The sequence below is a fragment of the Taurulus bubalis genome (assembly GCF_910589615.1).
Source record: "Taurulus bubalis genome assembly, chromosome: 8".
Taxonomy (NCBI): Eukaryota; Metazoa; Chordata; class Actinopteri; order Perciformes; family Cottidae; genus Taurulus; species Taurulus bubalis.
The window spans coordinates 10,020,745-10,039,065 of record NC_136596.1 but is presented as its reverse complement, the minus strand read 5'-3'; the positions used below and the strand labels follow the sequence as shown (position 1 = coordinate 10,039,065).

Below are 18,321 nucleotides of genomic sequence, written 5' to 3'. Positions count from 1 at the left end.
GCTACAGAAATTAATCATTTACCGTTACATGTGCTTAAGATTGCAGATTAACACGCAGGTCACAGTGACAAATGCCATAACTTGAAGATCTGGTCATTTAGTTTACGTTCCTGTGTTGAAGCAGTCAAGTTTTTATGGCTTAAGGTGACAATGAACTCTGCATGAGTGATGAACTGACATTTCACTGATGATCATGTGAGGTATGTCAGAACCTCGTAAAGCTGATCTTTAGTACAATCATAAATGTTACAAGATGGTAAATTGTAAAATAAAAACGTTTGTATAGATTTCTGGAAAGCAAATGCAAAATGATGTAGTTCGTATTGTATGTATTTCAATATAACATCTTAATTAATGTTTGTAAAAAAGTCTAATCTTAATGTAAAATAATCCAATGGGACTGACGCCAGATTTTTTTTAAATGGTTGACCTCGAATCACATGCAGTCTGGCAGTCATTTTCAATTTGTTAACCATGCTTCGTTTATCAAGACGTTTCAGCGAGCTTTTGAAAAAGGACAATGTGGGTCTAGTGCCCCATGTATTGAACAACTACTTTCCTGTTTAAGTAAACATAATCGTCAATCTTGCTTTCAGAGCTCGCCCAAAGGGAACTGATGAATAAAATCATCCTCAATAAAGACAATGACATGACTCTACTTGACCCTAAAACAGAGTCCATCCTGCATGGACTCTGAGGCTGTTGCATTCAATAACTTCAGTTCATTGATTAAATTCTTACTGCAAATTGTTTTAAATATATATGCATGTATGGTCACTTGTGGCAATCCACTGGGACTCCTACTTTCTACCTTCCTGATCTAATGATGAACACATAATTTTCACCCAACAAGAAAATTGTGCAATGTAAACACAAATAAAAAGCTATAACACTCTGTGGCTGGTTGCAATTGTGGTAATATGAAAATACAATCAAATCATCAAAAAGGTGCATTTCCATGACTTCTTCACACATTTCTCAAAGCTCAAAGATGGCGTACTTGCCAAGCACTGAAGGTAAACCTTCTACCACAACAACTACAACAGCAAGCAGGAAGTCTTACTGTGAGCAAATGTGAACACAACACACAGGAACAATATTTTGTTTCCTGTTAACGATGGCCAGAAGCTGAACATAAAAATCGTACAAAATTCAGATGCTGCACACTGATGTTAAACAAAGGACTCCATATTTACAGCACATCAGTGAGTCGTTAGCCAGGCTTTGGCGAAAAATATTGTACACATTATCTAATATCTAAGGGGTAAATTGGTATAAAATTGTTTTTTAAGGCTGTCTATAGAACTCGTCAAGGTCTTGAGATCACGACAATTTACATGAATAAAGCGGATTAATTAGGTCAACAATTTTGTAACATGTTACACATAGTTGAATGGGATTATGGTGAAAACTAAACTGAGTGACTGAGAAGCAAAAAATGTGTTGCACAAACTGTCCAAAACAGCATAATATTCATGTTAAGCCAACATGCCTTACCAAACTGACCAACTTGAAGTGGTTCTGGGTCCTTTATAGTCTTTTGTGCGACTACATTTCAAGTCTTTTACTTTGGCACGGCTTTTCAAGTCATCAAGCACCATTACATTTCCATGTCCTCCTCACCAGAGCTGTGGGCCACAGGAAAGATGTAGACAGAAGATTGTGTGTCTGCAGGTGGACTGCAGGGGCTGAGGGGACTGTGAGGGGTGGGAGATGGACATGGAGTTGGGGGTTGCCGAGATACTGTCTGTTGTTTACGTTGTTTCTGTAATGAGCTCTTTCGCCTGCGACAGAAGGGATCGTCTGGTGGCCGCCACAACACCAACTCCATGCAGGAGTGGCTCCTAAAGGTATGAGGAAGAATCAGGTGAGATGAAAATAACCACGAAGGGAAAAATGTGTCGAGAACTCATCAAGGAGGAAACAGCAGAACATGAGTCATCTAATTCAAGTTACTTTGTGACACATTGAACTTTCCTATAACTAAATTAGGAGAACATACACAGACTGGGCTACTGTGTGTGGCAGGATGTCGCTGATGCCGCGCTGTAGACCCTCCTTTAAACTGTCAGACATCACCAACACCGGCCGTCTCGGGGCTGGCTCTAAATCCAGATCCTCATCCTCATCATCATCCTCCAGTGTTATTCTGTGATAAAGAAATAAAGGGTACAGTATGTGCTGATTTTCTTGTGATACAATACAACCCCCAAAGCCATCAACACCACTGAAAATGGCAGAACAAACTGAAAATACAGTGGCCTATGCTGTATATGTTTCTGAAAGGGTATGTGATATGATATAATAATTACGAGACAATTATCATAGCATTAACTTGATATTGGTTAGGGATGTTAATTTCTTCGTTATTAAGAACTTTTAATCAAGTATTTCTTCAAAACAAAATCCTATAGTCATATTTGTATTTATCAAACACTTGATATATTTTAAACTATCATTCATTTAGACATTAGAACTGGCACACTCAAAATATACTTTTTTCACATAACAATATGGCATAATCACACATATAGGCAATCAAATTTACACTAAAACCCTTAAAGTATATGCATAGCTAATTGGAGGTGGGCTTTGGGGGCTTATGGTTTCAGTTTAAGGTCTAATTCTAGCAAGCAAACAGATAGTTGGCCATTTTTGCAACATTTTGCACACACTGCATATTGCCTACCTGTCTTCGATCTCCTGCAGCTTCCTATGGGCTGCCTCTATCTCCATGCAGGAGCTCTCCACCTCAGGGCGCGGAACAGCATTGGAGGGCTGCGGCAAAGTCGGGTTCTGAAATGCAGGACAGGGCTGCGGCGGTGCAGGCACAGCAGAACGGCTGTTAGCTGTGGGCCAGTCATGATGGGTGCTCGTGTTTGAGTTCTCTGAAATGTCCACTTCTGCCTCGAACATTAACCTCCTCCTTTTAGCAGTGCATCCCCTGAGAAAACATCACGACTCTCATATGTGACTGAACATGGTCAAATGTTAAGTACGACTGCTTTCCCTGTGAGTCTCTCACTTACTCATCTTCAACTCTCCTCCTGTGCTTCCGAAGGGATCTTGTCTCCCAGCTGCTTTGGAAGAGAGGGACAGATATGTCAAAACACGAGGTACAACATGCCAAGTTTAGACTGAAATGATATTTAAAGTGCTGTTATTGTATTTCTGACTGTTGTGCGAGGGGAGTTTACAATCCTCATGTCATCTGCTACATACTTGTTAGATAGAGTTGCTCTCTGTAGGTGACCAGACGTACTTGGAGATCCGAGGTCAAATTCAGGAAGGCTTGTGGGGCCTGAAAACGAATACATGGCTGGCAGAAACCCCAGTTCACTGCTTGTGGGAGCGGGGTGATGCATGGTGATCCAGTCGGTGAAATGATTTGAAGAGACACACGGGTTAGGGATATATACATACATGTTAGGGATAGGGTTAGGGATATATACATACATGTATCCGATCGGGAAGTATGGATACCAATCAGGTGAGCTGAAACCTAACGTCACATGAAGCACAACAAGTTAAACATCCGTTTACACGAGGACAGGCTGATTATCTAGATGGCTAGCTTACATGGACCCCGTTGCATATAACGTTTTCCTTCGTATGACGTTACAAGTAAAACATACTGTGCGTTATACACAGCGGCAGCTTCATGCATTCGCTGAATACAAACTTTGAATAAGTGCAGCAGACTTATTACGTGGTAGCGTTAACAGACTGACCTGTGCTGCCCTGCCTCTTGGTGTTGTTGTTGTGGAGGTTTAGCGTTAGCAAGTCTCCGTCAGTTTCCTTAGGAATAATCCCATTAGCACACAGCAACAGCATCGGCATGCGCGAGTCTTCCTAATGTAAAACCAACACCAGCGGCATCAACGATCCTGTAGCCTGAACGCCTTGAATGGCAGGCTGACGTCAACTTAGGTGGCTAGTTGTCTAAAAAAAGTGAGTTACGCATCGCGCCGGAAGAGTAGTCAATGTTCTTGAAAGTGCGTACGTTACGTCAGGTGCATTGTGGGAATTGTAGTTTAGGTTCCTGAAGTCAAACGACTCGGCTAAAACAAAGTTTATGTTGAACACTCAGTCAGATTCCGAAGAAAATTTAACAAAGTTGAGGTTTTTGTAGAACCGTTAGCACCAGTTGTTGCTACTTAGGCTAAGGTTAGTTAAAATGTCAGCTTTCATTCCGAGTCGATAAAAGACCATATGTGTGAAGTAAGATAGACGCCTGGCTCTTGCTTCGTATGCTCCTCTCATCAAAGAGTGTATGTGGTGGACAAGACAGTTACCCCCACCTCCAGGTTTATAGCCCAGGCAATAGCACGTGGACCCTCTTGTTTTTTACATCGCTTTGTCGTTGCAAATGACGAGTCATGTGACAGTGAAACGCTGGAAGCTGTTGTCTCTACCTCTGGTCTTCATACCTACTCAGCTCTAATTCTTCCCATTGGAGTTACTCCCTGACGAGGTAAGACAATGCTGTTCAGGGCAACATGTTAAATGCTTACAAGCTAATGAGATAGTTATAGTTACTTACGATCTCATATGTAGCCAGCATGGCTAAATAGACTTATGTGTAATCCATTGGTATATTGCAATTGTTTTTATATTTTGTCTGACATCTCTGTATGTGCCTTTCTCAGATACGTGAAAAACTGTAATTCTAATAAGAAGTTTCTTGATCTCTCAATTTTACAGTATGTGTTTTTACTTTAATCTTTTAGGCGAATATATTGATTTATTTGATGTGTATGTTATCAAATAGGTTGCCCAGAATGCTGTCTTTGGCCATAATCATAGGCCTGCTGGCTTTTGCCTCAGGTAAACCATGTGGTAAGTTTTTTTTAAATTTTAATTGTATTTTTAATAATCAGAATCCGCTTTATTGGCCATGTATGTTTACACATACATGGAATTTGACATGTCTCGACATACACTGATTTGGCAATTGCTGACTTCATGTCTCTAAATGGACTTTGTCTTGATTGCTCATTGACAAAAGTTGTGTGATCTTCAAATTACATAGAAAGTTGGCATCTCTCTGGTCTTGTGGTCTCTCTGGTCTATATCACAGAGAGATGTTAAGATATTTGGAACCTAAACATAGCATTTTCAGTCTTCACGGTCTTTCTTTTCTTCTTGTGACTACTGATACTGTAGTTCTGGTTTTGCAATCCTCCAAAAGTTTGTGTTGATGTCAGCAAGGGAATTGCTGAATAAACGTTTCTATGTCTGTGGTCAGAATTTCAGAGTCACGTTTTTTCTTTTAATATTCCAATCCAGATACTGAAGGATCCAACAGTGAGTTGTCCCTCTCACTCAATAAGAATCTCCTTCGCTCTCTGGAGACGCATGAAGGACTCCCCAATCCGAGTCTCTACTTGGCATTACGGCTTTCTGATAACCACAACCTTGCCAAGGAGAGTGAATACCTGAATAGACTGAAAAGTCAATTGCACAATGACATTCAAAGGTATATTAAAAGGCTATTTTAGATCGGTATGTCCACTGAACTGATGTGTTTCTATTATGTTCTCACCTGAACCTGAGTGTCCTGTGTCTTTCTCAGCTCTCTCTCTAACAGCCAGTCAGGTGTTGGCCTCTTAGCGCTTTACACTCTGGCTCTGAAGTCCTCCTGCTATGACCTCAACACAGTCACTTTCACAGTCAATGAGAAGAGTGAGACGCTGCTGACACACCTAAAGAAGCAGATGGAAGACGAAAAAGATCATATTGCATGTAAGTTTTCCTTTGACCTTTTGGAAAACAAAGGTTTGCCATGAAAAGTGTTCACCATTCTGTTTTGCATTGTGCTACAAAAGGAGTTCAATGTTTATCTAGTGTGATTCTTTCTTCTGGAAGGAGGTCCAGAAAAATGTATGTTTTTAAAAAAAGAAAAGAAAAAGTGTGAAACCTCAACAAACAGGAAATCCTGTTTGGAAGGTGTTCGTTCAATAAAATGAAACAATTAAACTTTTCATCATCTATAAATTAGCATTTATGTAATTGGCAAACATTGTCTATACATCTTATTTTCATATATGCTGTACTTTAACTTCATAGTTGTGATGTCTCTTACTTTGTCTCAGAATTCTGTAGAGCCAGTTTTTATGTCAGTTTTGATGAAATTAGTCAAAAGAGCAACTATCGACTAGATTCAACCAAACTGAAAAAAGGAAAAAATAAAGTACCTTTTCAGTTCTTGTACATTTCTTGAATTGTTACTGTGAAGTTATGTTTTTATATAATTTGGTTTCTTTTGTTTCTCCTCTCCTTTGGGCAGTCAGCCATCGCCCTTTGACCAACTATTACCAGTACTCTCTGGGTGTGCTTGCTCTTTGCGCGAGCGGCCTCAGGGTTAACAACCATGTCAGCAACAAGCTCATCAAGGCTGTAAAACACGAACACTTCGAACATGGAGACTCTGAGAGCACAGGTGAGTGTTACCTGCCTGAACGCTTTCTTTTAGCTGTTAAAATAAATATTAAATGGATGATGTGCAGGCACATTTTTTATTTTTTTAATTGCGTTAGATGTAGGGTTATTTTTTTAACAGGTACATTCCATAAAGTTGCCGGAGATTCATTTTTCTAGTGGGTCACCTCACATACATTTGCGAGAATGAAGGTTCATGGTGGGAAAGTGTTGTTGCCTTAGCCGCCGTTCTATTAACACCACCACGATGCTTTTATGTGACAGGAATCCAGCAAACCTGGTTGGTAACAACCTAGATTCTTGTTTAGGTATTTGTGTGTTCCACGTTAAACTCTCACTATATCTGTCAAATACACATGTGTCATCCTACTCCCTGGCCCTAGATACTAATGCCATGGCTGGAATGGCGCTCCAGTGTGTGAAGGACGCGGGTTCTCATGTGCAGAACGCTGCTGAGCTCAACACGGCCCTCAGCAAGATCAAGCAGAAGCTCTTGGCCTCTCGTAGGACCGACGGTCATATAGGCAATGAGTTCAGCACAGGCCTTGCAGTCCAAGTAAGAATCTTTTTCCTCATGTTTTGTTCGGCTTCCTTTGTCTCTTTCGCTGCATGAGACATTGCAAAACAAAATCTTTGCAGCTTTAACATACTTAGTGTTGTGTTCAAGGCCTTGATAGCAATGGGCAGCCATGTTGCAGAGTGCGCTGCCTCAATGGAGGCCATGAGGACAGGTGCCAGAAGCAACACATACCACAACCCCATGGCCATATCTCAGATCCTTCCAGCTCTCCAGCAGAAATCGTACGTGACGGTTAAAAGCAAGGAATGCCTCAATGAGGAGGGTACGTGCAGCATTACGTCTACTCCCCGTGTTTACTGTGATTTCAGATTGCGTCTGCATTTTACCACTGTTTGTGTCATGGTGGTCTTACAGACACGCTGGTGCTGGAGCCCATAGATCCTGTGGTGCTTTTAGCAAGTGAGTCCAAGGTGACTGTGATGGTGGAGGTGGTGGCGTCCAGTGGGGCAGCTGCTGTTTACTCTGTGGATGCGCCAAAGGGGAGCTCTCTTTTGGAGGCCCTTGAACTTCTCATGGGCAAAACTGTTGGCTTCACGTGAGTTCATATAATGTACCTTTGTGCATTTCATTTATTTACTTTTTGCTTATTTCCAAAATCCAGTATGACTACATTTAGTAATACCTGATGCTGTTTGGCAGGTTTGAGAAGGAGTCCAGCCTGTGGGGACCCTTCTTAAGTATGGTGAACGGAGAGCAGGCCAGACAGAGCGACCGCAGATACTGGCACCTCTCCTCTGATGGCACTTCACTCAGTCAGGGTGAGCGCACACACACTGACTGTTTAAAACCTGACAAAACACAGGCACAGCACAAGACAAATACACAACAGCCACAATACACAAACACAACACTGACATATCATAAAAAACGTCAAAGACAGGCACAACCACAACGTCTATAGCAGAAACAATGGACAACACACAACTCACAGACTGAACCACAAACACACAGCACAGACGGACATTAACATCAAATACCAATACACAGTCTGAAGCCATGCACAGACGGAAATAAAGCATGCACACAAACACACTGATAAGAATAAAGAGGTCGTCCCCCAAAACACACACATATCCCTCACACACTTCCCCTCTCTCTCTCTCTCTCTCTCTCTCACTCACTCACTCACTCACTCACTCACTCACTCACTCTCACACACACACTACCTTGTGACTCACTACTAGAGCATTCACTGCATTTATTTGATCCACTGCTTTAATTTAACTTTGGTATTAAAACAAATGTTTTTTTCTACCCTAGGTGTCAATGATTTCAAGATTGAGGCTGCTCAAAAGATAACCATCAAAAACACAAGCTACTAGTCAGTCGCTGCTGATGCAACAGTGATTGAAGATCAAAGGCAGTTCAATCTGGATTTGTTTCTATTTGTTGTTTAAACCAGTAATTATACTTAATTTGACTGATGCCATCATCCGTGAATAAATGGTCACACTGGTTTCACAGTATTGTTGCATTTCAAGTAAGTTTGAAGCTTGAATAAAAGTGTAATTGAACTCACATGTGATATAAATATTACGAGTAATTTAAGACAAACCAGCACCAGTTGAGATCCACACGTATAAAACTATGGAATGTGTTAGCTATTGAAATGTCACTATATATATATATATATATATATATATATATATATATATATATATATATATATATATATATATATATATATTTATATATATATATTTATTTATTTATTTATTTATTTGGGGGAAGGGAGCTTCTTTTTTTAGGTCGAATAAAGTTTGAGGACTACGGCAAAGTATTTCCGGGTTACAAGGAACGTCGCAAAAAATGTATTTAACGTTTACATTGTATTCGTATACATTGTACACACAGCACAGTCTTTTTTTATCTGTACGCTAGACATAAAAAAATGTGTCGTTTGCCAGCATTCTTCTCCTAAAACGTGCGGGTGATGGTTTGTCAAAATGCGTTTTTGGAAAAGTGCGGAACTCGACACCGGAAGTAATTGTTGTTGTGACTGCTTGTAGCATGTGGACATATTTCTAACGTCAAGACCCAGCATCTCATGTGCGAATAGATAGGACGAGCGCTGTGGCACTAAATTCGTCAATATATCGGCGTAAAATGGTATAGTTGGTAGATAGCACATTTAACCGTAAATCGATAGTGTTAGTACACAAGTACATCACGGAGAGGAGGAGCCACCGTGGGTTTAACACAGCGGTAATGTAACGGCTCAACTATCCACGACCACAGACTGAATACAAGCACTACGTTCATTCTTTAAATGCTTTGTATCTGTTCGTGTGTCTGTCATGATGTCTGCCGTCTGTCGATGCGGGCTGTTCAGCCGTGTCTCCAAGTTAAACTCTAGCTCGACACAGGTCATGAGTTTTGGGTACAATGTGCCTCCACAGAGGAGGACGCGTGACATCCGCCTGCGAGTTGGAAACACCGCCGTAACACAGACAACTAGCATGAGTATCGTTAGCATGGCGAACAAGTCAACCAGTGTTTCTGGGTCGAGGTGCCTGTCAAGTTCAACAGAGAATGGAGCAACTCGAGTGAAGAGGGTTTCCATCGAGGGCAACATTGGTAAAAAAAAAAAAAAATCAGTGACGTCACATGAACACTATCAAAATAAGACCTTATTTTGTCCCAAGCTAATAGTGTGGTCTCCTGTATCACTTCCTCTCACATATCAGCTGTCGGAAAGTCGACCATTGCAAGACTCATGCAGTCAGCTTGTCCAGACTTGGAGGTGGTGGCAGAACCTGTCAGCCAGTGGCAGCACATTGAGAGTGGGACCTTGCAGGTGTGTGCACACTTACTGACCTCAACATCTGATCCCCAAACAAGAATCAAGGGGAAGCCAAGCTGACCGTCTCCGCTCATGTCTTTGACAGGGGACAGCCGCGCCCCCGCAGGCGACAGTCAGCAACCTGCTGCAGATGATGTACCAGGACCCTCAGCGCTGGTCGTACACGTTCCAGACGTTTTCCTGCATGAGCCGCCTGAGAACGCAGCTGCAGCCTCCTCCGGCTCACCTGCTCCGCTCAGAGGGAACACCTGTCCAGGTGTATGAGCGCTCCATCTACAGCGACAGGTGGGTGAACGATAGGACCGGTGTTACGGATTAACAGGCGACCATGTTAACTGGCGACTTTCGGCCAAAAGCGTTTACTGTTGTCGTCGTTACAGCAGATGTTGAGAATAGCAAGAGAACACGTAGCTGTCCTCGTGAATGCCGCATTGTTTAATTCTGCAGTTCAATGTCTAACCTTCTCGTCTAAAGTCTCTGGTCAAAACATACCGGACTAGACGTTGTTGAGTCTTTTCAGGGAAATAATCCACGCGAGTGGAAACGTCGCTTGTTGTTTATGTGTTGAAACAGTAAGTCAGCAAATTGCCTTTCCTTTGAAATAAAGTTGTTACAAATAACACATAATGACTGTGGAGTCTGTTTTGTGCAAATATCTGTCACGTAAATTAACTCTATAGTACACGAAAAAAGAAGAGACAAAAGATATACATTTAATTAACGGGATTCAAACTCATATCATTGGGTGGAAAAAGATCAGAGGTCAGTGGCATTACCACTACACCAGGATAGACATAGTAGAGTTTCTTGTTGGATTTACAATCAAATCATCTACAACACAGTCAGCAGTCACATTTAAATGGCAGAGAGCCACCAGATCAACTTGCGACCAACTGCGACTCCATGGAGCATGTTGACGTGACCTGCGGAGCACTTTACAATATCGCTGCTTTCTCAAACTAATAGACAGCTGTTTAATATCAGACCATTCAAAACGTCTTTGTAGAACTACAAATTAATGAGGCAGATCTTTGTGGTGTTGTTATGAGGTGAAAATACACAATGTGGACAATAACGCAAAGGAGGGAACAAGAAAAGCAGAGCCATAAAATTAAGAATTCAACCAGCCAAGAACACAGATGTGAAACAGTTGAGTTCACTTGCATTTAATAAGGGAAATACATTCTCACAACACAATATGTAAACATGGTGCACACTCAAGGTGAACGAATAATATTTGATACAAAGAGTTAATTTTTTTTTCATTCTTGTTAGTTGTAAGGCTGTGATTCATACCACTTAATATGTGAATATGACAAACTTAATATGGCCAATGCCCATCTTTGAACAGATGGTAAACGATCACATATGGGTGTAATGTTTGGGTATTCATACACTTATGACCATATATAATTTATGATACACATCATAATGTGTTTGACCACATTGACTTTGTCATATATTCACATGGTTTAGGTGTCCCTTATTAAATTCAACTGAACTCAACTGTTTTGTAGTTCTACAAAGACGTTTTGAATGGTCTGATATTAAACAGCTGTCTATTGGTTTGAGAAAGCAGCGATATTGTAAAGTGCTCCGCAGGTCACGTCAACATGCTCCATAGAGTCGCAGTTGGTCGCAAGTTGATCTGGTGGCTCTCTGTCGTTTAAATGTGATTGCTGACTGTGTTGTAGATGATTTGATTGTAAATCCACAAAAAAATCCACTATATTTATCCTGGTGTAGTGGTAATGCCACTGACCTGTGATCTTTTTCCACCCAATGATATGAGTTCAAATCCCGTTAATTAAACATATATCTTTTTTCTCTTCTTTTTTCGTGTACTATAGAGTTAATTTACGTGACAGATATTTGCACAAAACAGACTCCACAGTCATTATGTGTTATTTGTAACAACTTTATTTCAAAGGAAAGGCAATTTGCTGACTTACTGTTTCAACACATAAACAACAAGCGACGCTTCCACCCGCGTGGATTATTTCCCTGAAAAGACTCAACAACGTCTAGTCCGGTATGTTTTGACCAGAGACTTTAGACGAGAAGGTTAGACATTGAACTGCAGAATTAAACAATGCAGCATTCACGAGGACAGCTACGTGTTCTCTTGCTATTCTCAACATCTGCTGTAACGACGACAACAGTAGACGCTTTCGGCCGAAAGTCGCCAGTTAACATGGTCGCCTGTTAATCCGTAACACCGGCTTGTGAAAATCAAATCAGGTCAGTGAAACTAGTTTTGAGAAGACCCCTGAGACCTGTGATCTATATGATGCTCAGCATCATATAGATTTATATTATGCACTACTTACTACGTGCATGCTCCTTTATTCGGTTTGCTTGAACTAAACTTGACTCTGTGTCCTGTCAGATACATCTTTGCCCTGAACATGTTTGAGCTGGGTTGTATCAACTCAACAGAGTGGGCAGTCTACCAGGACTGGCACTCCCTCCTGGTGGAACAGTTTGGACACCAGGTGGAGCTAGAGGGCATTATCTACCTCAGGGCTCCACCAAAGGTATGAACACACAAGATTTAATCGAACAACTTGTGAGTTGTTTGCATCACATCCCATTTTCATCTTATGGTAGTTGTTTGTATTGTATTATTGTTGCTGTAACAAGATATAATAAAAGGACATAGTTCACATTTAATCTTGGAAAAAGACATAAACGCATCATATCTTTTGTTGTTTGTCAGAAATGTATGGAGCGTCTGGAGCACCGGGGCAGGGCAGAAGAGAAAGGAGTGAAACTGGACTATCTGGATAAGCTGCATGTTCAACATGAGAGGTGGCTTGTTGAGAAGAGCACTGAGTGAGTGCTAATGAGGGTGAAATGTTTGTTGTCTTCTTCAGACTCGTATGTTTTAAATAGTTTCAGTGACCACTGAAATGTAAAAAAAATCCCATGGTCTTTTGAAGTGTAAAGTCACAATGAAAGACCATTTTAGAGTTATTTTCTTAATCAGGTGGATGTTCATGTGCACCTAAAACAAAAGTGGGGATGTTACATTTAAAATTGGTATTTAGCTGTTCTGACCTTTTTAAAGGATCCTAGCAGAATCTTGTCTGAAAACAAAATAAATTCAGTGGTGGTACGGCCACTGTAATACAGGATGCACTACGCATTCCTGTTGGTCCATTGCCATTTCAAATGCCTTTCCTTGCAGCTGTTTGTTGCTCGGCCGTGAACAGATGCCGGTCAGCAGTGTGTGGTCTGAGGTGGTCAACTCTCTCTTTTCAGATTACATTTTGAGAAGTTGAAACGGATACCTGTGTTGCAACTGGATGCCAGTGTGGAGTTTCAGAGTGACCCAGAGATGCAGGAGGAAATTATAAGAAAGGTATGTTTATTTATTGCACTGATATACTGGCTGCTACCAGATTAAACTACACAAAGGCCTCGGCCTAATGTTTGCATCATATTTCTCATCCTCACAGTCTTTGATCCACGGAGAATCATTTACATTTTCTGATCTGACGTTCGATGTGTTTTGTGTCTTCTCGTACACAGATGAAAGACTTCTTCAAAGCTTTATGAGGAGACGAGACGTCAGCTACCATCACCAGTGGGAAACAGATGAGACCAGTACAAATAACTACACAAGCCTCTTATAGAGGCATGGAAATGTAAACATTAAAGGGTTTCTCTTTTTGATAAGTTGCAGGACCTTACATACGTTAAACACACAGATTTTTTTTTTCTGTATACAAATGAAACTGTGAGATTGTAAAACAAATGTTCTGCTTTTTTTTTTTTGTATGTTATTGTTTCGAGATTCACTGAGTAGTTTGCAAATTACTGTTAATTTCACTTGAAATCAAATCAAAGTCTGCGCTGTCACTTCTATGACCATTTGGAAACCGTTTATTGAGCACCATACAGTATTTGTGTCACTTACTGTTTTACACACTCCTGACTGACAATGAACAAGCAAATATTACAAGTATTGTCAGTATTATATTCGTTGTCTGTCATCAAATACAAACCTATTCTTATTGTTGTGTCTTGTCCTTTTTATTCGGTGTGGTGATGCGCAGCAAGGCTCTAGAGAGACTTGTGCAGCAAGCACACTGCATGTACTTCATTTTTAACTCCACAAAAATAAAAAGCATATCAACGTGTTCGCCGAGTCTTTCCTCTGTTGATTGTAATATTTGGGTGATTTAACCATGTTTTGGCCTCAAAGCTGGGGTTTAACAGATGGTTTTGGAGACAAACCACTCCCAGTCTTATGATCTCGTCTGCCCCTTCACCCTGGTGCCCCAATCACCATGGTAACCAGCAGTGTTGGGGGTAACGAGTTACAAAGTAACGGATTACAGTAACGTAATTACTTTCATAGGTAATGAAGTAAAGTAACGCATTACACTCAAAATATTGGTAACTACACTACTTTACTAGACCTCAGTAACGCGCGTTCCTGCGTTACTCAAGACATTTGTACCAGTGCGAAAAGTTCTCTTTTAGCGGCGCGCGAGTCACACGACACTTCCTGCATGAACAACCTATCACAGAACTCCGATCTGAGTGATTTGAGTGACGTAGCTGCTGGTGCGTAGAAGGAGGGAAGCGGGGAATGGATGAGACGGAGACGGAGAGCCCGGATCCAACTGGGAGGTTCTCTCCAGGTTCCCTAGGATTAAGGATATTGCAAAGCAATACAACACTCCAATACCATCAAGTGCACCTGTCTGTAATGACGTGGAGCTTCTAATGAGGACAAGACACGTCTGGTATGAACGGAATCACTTTACTGGTGAACTGCAGCATTACAACTGTTAAAGCGATTGAGAACGCGCTCTTGCACCCGACCATGTATATATTTTCCACACGTAACATCAACATTAGTTAGCGTCAACAAGCACGTATCACTGTACTTTATGCCATCAAAGTATAAGCACTTCCTGTTTACATGCTCTTCACAATAAGAGTAAATCATGTAATAAAACAAGTTACAACACTGTCAAAAGGCTTTTCAGCCTGGGCAGTATTGTTCTGACCCCAAGGAGAAACAGGCTGTCGGGTAAAAGATTGCAGAGACTTTTACTCATGTGATACAATCGCTATTTTGAAGGGTTAGGGAATAGAGAAAAATGATAAACTTCATAGGATATAGTGCACTTTCTGTTTATTTAGGCAATGATGAAGTGGATTTGCTGTTTATTTAATTGCATTTTCAGTTTCTATTTTTTGGGTTAAGTGCATTTCTGTTTCTATTTTATGGGAAAAAGTGCCATTCATTTTTCTATTTTTCTTAAACCACTACAATGATTCCTATAACAAGCTGGTTTTGTTCTTAGGAGTCGGCCCCCATTTGGTTTAGTGGGGTCTCATGTTTCCAAAAGCCTGTTTTCAATGTGTTATGCTGTTTGACCTGAATGTCCCCACCATACACAGCCTCTTGTATCCTGTTGTTTGTGGATTTTAAAGTGAGGCATATTTCTTTGGTCAGACAGTGTGAACAGGGTTAATGTTCGTTCAAGTTAATGGCTGAGTTTTATATGCCATTTTGTTTTACATGTTTACAATTACAATACACTATGTGGAAAGGTTAAGAGATGCGCTTTATTGAACATTGAAAATAAAGTGATGAAAGGGCCATGATGTTTGTCCATGTATCTTTGCGGTTAATTTGGACATTTGCTTAAAAAAATGGAAAGTAAAGTAACTAGTAGTGAAGTTACTTTTCAAATGCAGTAACTAGTAAAGTAATCTAGTTACAATTTTCAGAAGTAACTAGTATCTTTGTAGCTAGTTACTTTTTCTGAGTAACTACCCCAACACTGGTAACCAGTGACCTGTGTCTATGAAGCAATAGCTGCTCTCAATCCATTCCAAATACAGAAATGACACCTCAATAACACATCTTACTAATGGTTATAATGGCGTACATATATATATATATATATATATATATATATATATATATATATATATATATATATATATATATATATATATATGTATATATATATATATATATATATGTATATATACTAATGGTAATAATGGCGTACATATATATATATATATATATAATGTACCTTAATAATCTCAATAACACATCTTACTACTTATAATGTTGACGTATATATGCAACGTCTTAGCCGCCACACCATAGAGAAATTTCTTGCAAAGTTTTCTGGTTATTAGTTGCATTTCTATTAGTATTGCCAATACCATTACTGCTTTTATTATTCTATTACATCCACTGTTGCTGCTATTTTTGGTAGTTGTAACCTTTTCATCATTCATTATATGAATAATTTCTGTCATATTCATTGAATGTGCTGTAACTCTGATACGTTGTTCATTCTGTACACGTGACATCTATTGCTTCTGTCCATCCGGGGAGAGGGATCCTCCTCTGTTGCTTTTCTGCCCGTTAAAGGTTTTTTTCCTGAACTGATGTGAGGGTCAAAGGTCAGAGGATAATAATACGTTTATTTATAAGGCACATTTCACAGACAAAAAGGTCACAAAGTGCTGTACAGGAGTCAGGAAAAAACATGTTAACACCAGACTGGCAATGGCAGGGGCCAAAACATTACAACAGTTAAAGAACACAGTAAAAAACACATTAAAAGATGGAGCAGTAAAAAACACAATTAAACAGATAAAAAGCATTTATTTAACCAAACGCCAGCGTAAACAGGTAAGTCTTTAGCTGTTTTTTAAAAGACATCCCAGAATCAGCAAACTGTAGGGGTGCAGGCAGAGTGGTTGAGTGTGTGGGACGGTCAGAAGGTTTAACTGGTTGGCTGTGGAATAAGGGTGAAGTAGTTCAGCCACATATGCAGGAGTCCGTCTATGAGACCGTCTATTTGTCCTTGTCAGTAATCTGGCAGCAGCATTTTGGATGACCTGCAACCGGTTTATCGCAGATTTACTGAGTGCGCAGAAAAGGATTTGTCAAATATTACTCCGAGATTACACAGGTTTAGGTGGACAGCAGAGGAGAGTGGACCAATGCTCTGCTTGACCATAGGGACAGCGTCATCATGTGCAACAACTAGAACCTCCGTCTTATTATCATTTAGTTGTAAGCAATTTACTGCTGTGCAGTCCTTAATAGCATTGAAAGCTGTCTGGTTAACCTGCAAGCCTCACTGGGTTTAAAGGAGTTGGATATCATCTGCATATAGATGATAGGCAACATTACTGATTAATTTAATGTTATCTTCATTGAAAAAAACATTGCTTTTCTTTGAAAAATAAGGACATTTCTAAGTAACCCCAAACCTTTGATGGGTAGTGTATACTCAGTGTATTTCTCACTGGTGTAGGTCAATGACTATGCAACAAATCAGTTGCAGTTGCAGTCAGTTGCATAATTAATACATGAACCCAACTTTGTCCTTATTTGTCCTGCACCCCATCCATAATTCCCCGTTGGACCTGCAGGGTGGTATGCTTACCTAATTCACTTGGGAGTCACTGTGTCCACTAATGATAGTATGGCTGAGTTCAGGCTCTGTGCCAGTCAAACTGGATTGAAGCCATCCTGTGCTGCTCTGTACACTCAGTGTGTGTTGTCTGTGTTAGTGGCCAAGGACAATTAAAAAAAAATAGTAAATAATTAGCTTACATGAACCTGAAATACCTTTTGGACCTCCAGGGGGGTATGGTGGCAAACATGTCTTACTGGGAGAACGCTTTCTAGTCTGGAAATACTGGGGAAAAACAGAAGCCAACAGCTCATTTGGCCACCATCACTGAGATTAAGATGAACTAGTTCAGTGTCAAATATACCATTCAAGGGACAAAACATAGCATAGCCCACTACAGTATTCCCTTTCATTTGCCTCAAGTAAACCTACATTTAAGCAGGTAACAATCGTGAACAACTGCAGATAGCCACATTCATAACTACCTGTACTTACACTCCCTCTGGGCATCCTTTACTTTGAGCTAAACTCTTTGGCTGTAATCCTGGCTGTCGTTGATGAGAGACGTTACTTGGCAGAGTGAGAAAGCCAGCGCAGCAGCCTGCCCAATTTAATGACATCACCAAAATGAAAAAATAAAAAATTATATATATTTAAAGCCAATAAAGACAAATTATTTTGGGGGGCTGAAGAACATTTGAGGGGGACTTCCTCTAAAATAGGCCTAACGACGCCCCTGATCGTCAATATTTCTCCAACAGCCTACCATCAATGTTTCTTTGGGGAAATTGTGGGCAGAAAATTGGAGCCCAGCTCACTGTGTGCTACGTTATCGTTACAAAATGTGGTGCATGAATAGACCGTACACTTTGGGGTCCAGGTGAGGGCGAGGTACTGATCATTGTGGGCATAGCATGCCTACTGGGGGCCCACTTATGAGTCACTGTGTTATAACTGGCTGAGGTCAGGCCAGTTTGAGTTGGATTGAAGCCATCCTGTGCTGGACTATTGAATAACTCAGGAAATAATTAGCTTAATACACGAACCCAGCAATGTCGTTATGACATCTACACCCCAACCTGAAA

The 18,321-nt window shown here is 40.5% G+C and overlaps 3 protein-coding genes across 4 annotated transcripts; 2 read left to right on the top strand and 1 right to left on the bottom strand.

Annotated features, from left to right (window-relative positions):
* Positions 1 to 339: 339 nt before the first annotated feature.
* ccdc117 (coiled-coil domain containing 117) lies at positions 340 to 3,506 on the bottom strand. 2 transcript variants are annotated; one of them, XM_079223019.1, is made up of 5 exons: positions 3,223 to 3,506; positions 3,030 to 3,080; positions 2,690 to 2,944; positions 2,003 to 2,149; positions 340 to 1,844 (listed from the first exon to the last, which is right to left on the bottom strand). In XM_079223019.1, the coding sequence occupies exons 1-5, from the start codon at positions 3,456 to 3,458 to the stop codon at positions 1,601 to 1,603; spliced, it is 933 nt and encodes a 310-aa protein (XP_079079145.1). In that variant the 5' UTR covers positions 3,459 to 3,506; the 3' UTR covers positions 340 to 1,600. The 2 variants fall into 2 exon arrangements, with proteins under 2 accessions (XP_079079145.1, XP_079079146.1); XM_079223020.1 differs by having other exon boundaries at positions 3,030 to 3,077.
* A 1,275-nt stretch (positions 3,507 to 4,781) lies between these two features.
* tcn2 (transcobalamin II) lies at positions 4,782 to 8,527 on the top strand (the record flags this gene model as incomplete). The annotated part of the gene is made up of 9 exons (XM_079222331.1): positions 4,782 to 4,827; positions 5,290 to 5,479; positions 5,576 to 5,745; positions 6,290 to 6,442; positions 6,825 to 6,997; positions 7,109 to 7,283; positions 7,376 to 7,556; positions 7,661 to 7,779; positions 8,282 to 8,527. 9 exons carry the CDS (start codon positions 4,782 to 4,784, stop codon positions 8,341 to 8,343), a joined length of 1,269 nt encoding a protein of 422 aa, XP_079078457.1. The 3' UTR covers positions 8,344 to 8,527.
* A 732-nt stretch (positions 8,528 to 9,259) lies between these two features.
* Positions 9,260 to 13,963, top strand: LOC306740005 (deoxycytidine kinase 2-like). Its single transcript, XM_079222108.1, has 7 exons — positions 9,260 to 9,598; positions 9,709 to 9,818; positions 9,910 to 10,109; positions 12,214 to 12,361; positions 12,544 to 12,659; positions 13,089 to 13,188; positions 13,359 to 13,963. Exons 1-7 carry the CDS (start codon positions 9,319 to 9,321, stop codon positions 13,383 to 13,385), a joined length of 981 nt encoding a protein of 326 aa, XP_079078234.1. The 5' UTR covers positions 9,260 to 9,318; the 3' UTR covers positions 13,386 to 13,963.
* Positions 13,964 to 18,321: the final 4,358 nt, after the last annotated feature.